Source organism: Paroedura picta, chromosome 7, assembly GCF_049243985.1.
Source record: "Paroedura picta isolate Pp20150507F chromosome 7, Ppicta_v3.0, whole genome shotgun sequence".
NCBI classification, from domain to species: Eukaryota; Metazoa; Chordata; class Lepidosauria; order Squamata; family Gekkonidae; genus Paroedura; species Paroedura picta.
This window is the reverse complement of record NC_135375.1, coordinates 68,499,622-68,507,173: the sequence shown is the minus strand read 5'-3', so window position 1 is coordinate 68,507,173 and position 7,552 is coordinate 68,499,622. Positions and strand designations below refer to the sequence as shown.

The following is a 7,552-nucleotide window of genomic DNA, read 5'->3' as shown; positions in this document are numbered from 1 at the left end:
TCCACGCTGAGGCTAGCTAAGGTCCCCCATTGGCTTTTCTGAGGGGCTTTCTTGGTTTGCAGGTAGAGGCACTCACCACTACCTCATTGGTTTAACTGGAGGGGTTGGGGGTGGATCCTGGGCCTTTCTAGGAGACCTGGCAGTCCCTTCAGGTCTGGCACCTGTCAACGGTTGTTCTCTGATCACCGCTGGAAAGATCATGCGGGGAAAAGTTTGCAACCGGAATGCCTCGCACGGAACACAGCAATCGCGGTTCGAAGAGTACTCCACTCCGCATGAGTAACCGAAAGTTGGGCTGCTTCAGACAGAACTGGCTCCCCCACTCGAATGGGGCGCAACGTGGCCTGCCTTGAATGTCACTTGTCGACCCTTGAGGAAGCCGTCGGCATCCACCCAAGCCAGTAAACTGTGGATTACGCTCTTACAGTGTTCACTCCCACGGATGGCAGCGACGCACATCTTGAGTATCGAACAGGTCCGCACCCACAGCACATCCGCCTCAGTTTTAGCATTTCTAGGCAGAAATCTGTCCGGGTCTGTTCAGCGGCGCTCAAAGGGCCGGGCTTCCCACTGAACATCCGCCTAGCAGCGCGTCCTATAGCGATACATCTTAGCCATGAATCTTACCCATCGCCATATAGCAGAAGGCGGTCTTGTTTCTGGGATAGGAGTGGGGCTGAACTGGTTTCCACGGCTGGAGCGAAAGCGAGCAGCGATGAAGTTGCAGTGACTCTGAGCGCCGGGCGCCGAGTCCGAGGAGTACGGTAGCTTCCTTGCCTGCCAGCGAGAACAGTGATTCACACACACACACACACACACGACCTGCGTGAGTCCCTGACCCCTCCTTGTCCGCTCAAGGAGGGCGGGGGGAAGGCAGTGGGTGGCTTCTTGCATCCCCCAAGTCTCTGTCATTTGATGCTAAAGAATCAGGGGTGGGGGGGTGGGCGGACGCCTCAGTATCCCGCGTGGGAATCGTCACAAAACCGAGCTGCCCAGCCACAAAAGCAGTAGCCGTGCCGTCTCACAGCCTTCCCTGTTGGCGGCCAGGAGCTTCAGCCTCTCCTAGGCTCCGTCTGACTTCCCTTGGACGCTCTGCTGCTTGGAGCACGTCCTCTCGCTTCGCGCTCCGGGTCTGTCTCCCTCTGCCTCGGAGTCTCCACCAAAGCCCCGCGCAGAAAAGCCAGCCAACAAACTGTTCGCCTGGACTCGTCGAAACTGCTTCCAGCACTAACGTGGAATTCACTCGAAGGCGGCTGATGAGTACAATTTTGTCGATCTTTGCCGAAGCCCTGGTGACAAAAGTCCGACGCTTTCCCACAGCTGCTCGGGGGAGATCGGCTTCCTCAAATTCTTAACTGAACTCTAGAAAAGTCCAGCTTGATCCGAGAGGGTATGTGTGACGGGACCCAGGGAAAGGACTGGAATGAAATTTTGTAATGGAACTTGCTCCTGAATAAATATGTTTAGAACCGAGACAGAGTGCCCGGAAGGCGACAGTGATCTCTTTGGCCAGGTTACACATTTCACATTGATGGTACAGGTGTTTCTGGGTTTTTTAAATAAAAGCCTTGGCATTTGTGTCAAAGGCTAGATTTTATGCCTAATCAGAGGTGGAGAGAATGACCAGATTGTGATTTTATAAACTCTTGTTTGGCAGGCTATTACCTTGAAAGGAATGGGGTTTGCTTTCAGGTAAATGTGTGTTGACTGGAGTGCCAGTCGCCGGGTGAAGTGTGGGTGGGAAATTGATTCAGAAAAGCTGTGAGAGTGCAAAAAGTAGTGCTACAGATTTGCTGGAGAGAACTTGATCTGAGAAGGGGATTGGAAATGTCTCTTGTTTACTGCCTCAGTTTGGCGGTTTGGGGTGTCCCTTTGAATCGCTGTAGAAATATCTGGGAGTTGGGGAATGATGGGCAGTGAAAACTTGGACTATTTTGTCGTCTTTGAACACAACTGATGTTTGTATCATGAAACAGTGATGACTCTCTAGAACCCAGTAGCGGCGGAGAGGAAGGATTCCTTAGTTCCTTCGAGACGGTGCAGCCAGAGTGGTGTGTGACTATGTGCCATGCCTCGTCCGGGCAAGAGTTCATACAGTGACCAGAAGCCCCCTTACTCGTACATCTCGCTGACAGCAATGGCCATCCAGCACTCGGCGGAGAAAATGCTACCGCTGAGTGACATCTACAAGTTCATCATGGAGCGCTTTCCTTACTACCGGGAGCACACCCAGCGCTGGCAAAACTCACTGCGCCACAATCTCTCCTTCAATGACTGCTTCATCAAAATCCCGAGGCGGCCGGATCAGCCAGGCAAGGGTAGCTTCTGGGCGCTGCATCCAGACTGTGGAGACATGTTCGAGAACGGCAGTTTCCTCCGGCGTAGAAAGCGCTTCAAGGTGCCGCGGCCAGAGCCTCATATGCCAGCAGCAGGAAAGACAGGGAGTGTGCTACACCCACACTTGAGCCACTATTTCCATCCTCATCACCAGCTACCTCCTCCTCCTCCACAGCCTCCTGCACCAGGCAAAGGGCATCCAGACTCCACAGTGGCGGCTGCTGCTGCTGCTGCCGCCGCCGCCGCCGCCGCTGCTGTGGGAAAGCTGCCCCAGTTCCAGCCCTACAGCCCTGCTCCTGGGTTCAAGCACCCCTTCGCGATTGAGAACCTGATCGGGCGAGACTACAAGGGTGTGATTCAGAGTGGTGGATTGCCCTTGGCTTCTGTGATGCATCACCTGGGCTATCCAGTAGCGAGCCAACAGATCAGCACCATGGTCAGCTCCGTCTGGCCGCACGTAGGCGTGATGGAGCCGGTGGGTGGTGTACCCATCTCCCCAGGCGAGTATGGACCTTTCAGCATGCCAATGAAGGCTATCTGCCATCCATCGGCACAGACTCTGCCTGCCATTCCAGTGCCAATCAAGCCCACCCCAGCTCTCCCGCCAGCCTCAGCCATCCCTGCTCTGACAGTCAATCAGGGGCCACAGCAGCAGCTCTGTCCACCCACTCCACACAGCTCCTCTTCATCCCTCCTCCAGCAGACTCCACCACACTCATCAGAAGGAAAAGGCTCCTTGCATTCTGCCTTGGTACATTCCTAGGAAAAGAACTCAAGTAAAAGACTGGCATTTGCTTTCCCTGTCCTCTCCCAGGAGACAAATATATCAAAGGGAGTATTGTGTATGTGTGTGATTTATCATAACTCTTCTAAAGTCTCTATTTCAATTGTTGTACAATCAGATTTTTGACTGCCAGGCTGAGGTAAGAGCTCCTGCTGCTAACTTTTAGTTATCACAATGTTAATTGTTTCAGATATCAGGAACCAAAAACTGGCAATGGTACTGTTCACAAACTTTAAATGTTGTGGCAATAGGTCCCAAACCCTCAAGATCCACAACTAAAACTGCAATCATTAACATCCTTCCTTGGTAGCAAGTTAAGAGAGAAAAGGAAAAGGATATAAATCTACCAGCTTGAAGCCATTTGGAAGAAGTTACTGTCAAATAATTGTTTCAGATTAAAAATATCTATAACTAGGTGACAAATTATAACCCCAAATACATGCGGCCACCTCACTTGAAATCAGTATTATTCCCAGGTAAACATGCTTCAGAATGAAGGGCTACTGGAAGAAAGTATGAAGTTTTCCAGAAAGCTCATACTCAAGGAAGTATTCTAAGATGGCACAGTGCTGATTATTTCAATGGCAATGATGCCACTGACTTCTGTGAGCCATATGAAATATCTATGGACATCCTAACAACCCATTCCTAACTACTAAGTATGAACTTCAACATGACAACAGAAAAGTTGAAATGCTGGACAAAGGACCATACAAAAAAAGCAATCAGTATATAACTGACAAAGATCCTGATCAGAACCAAATCAGGATGGCATAAAATTAAGATCCAGGTTACCTCCAACAGATTAGTCTGGAGCTGGATGTTCATGTCACACTTTTGTGGATGATACCTTTGGAAAACTAACATGGTGAAACATTATAATTAAATTTCTCACCAACAAATTAGTTGTCAAATTGATTATGGATGGGTAAGATTACATATGAACTTTGGATGTATGTAGCCTTTTCTGGTTTACATAGAATCTCAGTTTCTGCAGCTTTTTCTGGAAAGGGGACCAAAGTTATTAGCATTGACAAACCAAGCAACAAGGGATTAAACAGTAAACAGAGACGTTAGCAGATACTGAGAAAAGTGGTGTTTTTTGTTTAATTGGAGAGGCATTTTGTAACATCATTTGAATGTAAAGACAATGAAGCAAAACATTTTACACATAGGTCTTTAGTGAGGCCTATGCATTTGACGTAATGCTGTTGCATAAATGTGCAAGCTCTATCTCATCAATTATGAACCCATTTGAAGTCCTTGTTCTTGTGGGTAAAGTTTATCACAACCACTTTGTTGTTCCTTCTTGCACATACAGATTCTTTATACGTGTGGCTTTAGTGTGTATTTGTTCCCTTGAGTTTGTAAACAAAATACTAAAGAATGGAAAGAATCCCCAAAAGTTTTATTTAAAAAAAATACAAAATGAGCACTTTACACAGAAATTCTGTGAGAGAAGGAATGATCAAACAAACATGTCTAGATGTTGCCTTTAGAGCTTTGCTTCTGGTTTGATTATTGGTCCCAGCTGGTTTGTGCACTGCTGTTGAACTTTATATCTGCCCATGTATCATAATTTTTGCTGGTTTATTTGTGCTGTTGAAGATATTTAGGGGCTTGTATTCTCAAAGAAATCTGTGGTTAATATAATAGAAGTGTGTGCATTAGAAATCTTCTAACACAACACTTTTAAGGGCACCTTCTCTTGAACTGAAGTGTAACTGACCAACAAGTTGTCCACGTACTTGATATTAATCTGTGTGGATTATCCCATTTAAGTATTTGTTGGATGGCAGATCAAGCCATCAGGCTGATATCTATGATGGAAAATTGATACTTTTGTGTGCCATTTTTTAAACATCCCAATACTAAACATGCCCCTTTTACTTATTCATCTATTTTATCAGTGCTGATGTCTCAGTGTTCGGTACTGAGGTTTCAGCTAGCTCCAGAGTTCCTGGGTTACTTAAATTTAACGTTCATATCTTGGATAATTATATGCTGTTGTATTGGCACGTTCTATTAAAGGGATGAAATTTTGTGTGCTTTATTTCTGAAGGTATAAGTTGGAAGAATATATGCACAAAGGCCAACCCTGTTTCTGTGATTCTACAGAAGAAAATCATAGGAAGTCTGCATTGCAGGAAAAGGCTTTGCAGACCCCTGTGTGGATCTATTACTTGGTCTATTTGGAAACTTAGTCAGGCCCAATAGTAATTATTTGGAAGCCTTCTGACTAAAAACTCAAGCTATAGACAAAAAACTACAGTCCAATCTAGAAGTAAAATGCATGTCCTCAAAGGGATGCATTCCTGAAGTAATGTTCCATTTAGGACAGGATTTGAAAGTTGTTTTTTTCTGCTGATTTGAACCTTTGTGTAATCTTACTCACAGATCTAGGACTATGATCAGAAATTCATAGCTCATGATTAAGTTGCGTGGCAATCCATGGACCTTACCTCTGAGTAAAGATGTGTGAGAATAGGAACATGGCAACAGAATCAGTCCAAATGCATGTAAATAAGATTTGTAAAATGTTGACATTCCATCCCTAGTGATGTTTTATAAAAAAAATTATACAAGTATCTTCATGAGACTTATTTCTCACAAATTTGTGCTTAGAACTAGAATAGTTGAAGAACACACATGTTCTGCTATCCATGGCTGCCTCTGCTAATATCGTGTTGACACAATTTTTTCAGGCCATTGTTGTGAAAGCAGAAATCTCTGTCATTAAAGCCAGAATATTTATAGCCAGAATGTAATCAAGTTAACAAATAGCACAAATCTTTAAAGATGTACAGAAGAGAGGGTAGTATCTGAATATTAGTTAAGAACTGATAGCATTTTTTTCACTTGGCAACAGTTACAAGAAAGAAGTCATACCTATGTAGCTTATACATCCCATATAATATTGGTTGATCAGTACAAATTGACATTTTGATAACAAAACAGTGCATTAGTTATTCTTTATAGACCCTTCAAACACCGTTAAACCTAATAGTTCACTTTAAGAATTTGCACCTGTTGTTTGATATAAACATGGCTCTTCTTATATTTCACTGGCTGGTACCAAGTTTGGGAGATTTGAAGTGAGGGCAAGGGGGACTTGTTTTCAATCCTTACTTTGTGAGATGGTTTGTTTTTTACATTCCTTTGGTTCAATGAGTTCCATTGTAATCATTAAAAGACCTCTGCCGTTCTAGCCCAACTAGAACCTTAGACAATTCTTAAGATTGCACAGGCCTAGCTTTCACTATATTGATGGCATCTGATTTTATAGTATTAAATGTTGTAGATTCATCAATACAATAAATGTTCTAACATTCCCTAGAAGAACAAGGAGGCTGGGGAAAAACATCTTTGAATTCTTTGGATATTATTCCACTGAAATCTTGTGTCCCATTGGCCTGTATAACAGGTTTAGAATATATTGTATCCATTTGAGTTTTAAACCACCTTGAAAGATTGAACTAAGAAGTCAGATAAAAATCTAGAAAATGAAGAAGTTGACAGAGTGGCATCATAACTGACCCATGACAGCCCCATCCAGGTGATGCAAGAAGCAGACCATTGTCTCCCTATCAACACCAGTGTTCCGTGGGGATTTCCCATCTACTTGGATGGGAATTTGGATGGGAAATCTAAGTCCAATCTCAGTATTACAGAGGGGATGAATTTGGGACTTCTCTTTCTGTGTGTGGATCATGCCTCCACCCACTGGGCAGAGAGGGCACCTATTTCCTGCTTTCCCAGATGTAAAGATGCTCAGTTTTGGGAAGCTGCTCTAGTAATCCCCATTCTGCCAGGGAAGATCCTGACTTTGTTCTTCATGTAGAAGAAGTGATTTTTCAGGCTTCCCTTCCTTTTAAGTTGATCAAGGCAACAGGTTTTCCTATGGTGTTCAGTGCAGATGAATTATTTCATTTTTGATGGGCTGCAATTCCAGCTTTCCAAATAGAACTGAAAGCAGTCTTCTCCCTAGAAAGCCCGCTTGCTGGTGGTTACTGCTGTAAACAGGCCCTTGATTGAAAGAGGCAGCGACCCCGCGAGAGCAGCGCCGATCTCCGGGGCTTGCTCCTTGGGCCGCTTCCGAACACGACTTGCCCTGGCCGGACGGACTCGGAGGAGGCGGCATGCTCAGAGTTCTCGGTCCGGCCCGCTTGGTCCGGTGAAAGAGCTGTCGCCAGCGAAGCCCTGGAGCTCCCCTGGGCGGCTGAAGGCGCTGGGCAGGGCAGTCGGCACCGGCAAGCGGCCGTCCGAGCTGCGGCCAGTCCTCCTTCCCGCCCTCCAGCTCCACTTGGGCCCCGCAGGGCCGCCATCCCAAGCCCCCTCCCCCCCGAGGGGCGTGCCCTCCCGCTAAGCCTGCCCAGCCTTGCTCTCCGCAAGGCCCGCAGAGGGGAGAGGAGAAGGAGGGGACGGGGGTCA

General features: G+C 46.0%; 1 protein-coding gene across 1 annotated transcript; it reads left to right on the top strand.

The window, feature by feature from the left end:
- The first annotated feature begins 1,039 nt into the window (after window positions 1-1,039).
- Window positions 1,040-5,658, top strand: FOXB2 (forkhead box B2). The gene has a single exon (XM_077344740.1). It carries the CDS (start codon window positions 2,069-2,071, stop codon window positions 3,098-3,100), a length of 1,032 nt encoding a protein of 343 aa, XP_077200855.1. The 5' UTR covers window positions 1,040-2,068; the 3' UTR covers window positions 3,101-5,658.
- The last annotated feature ends 1,894 nt before the right edge of the window (window positions 5,659-7,552 follow it).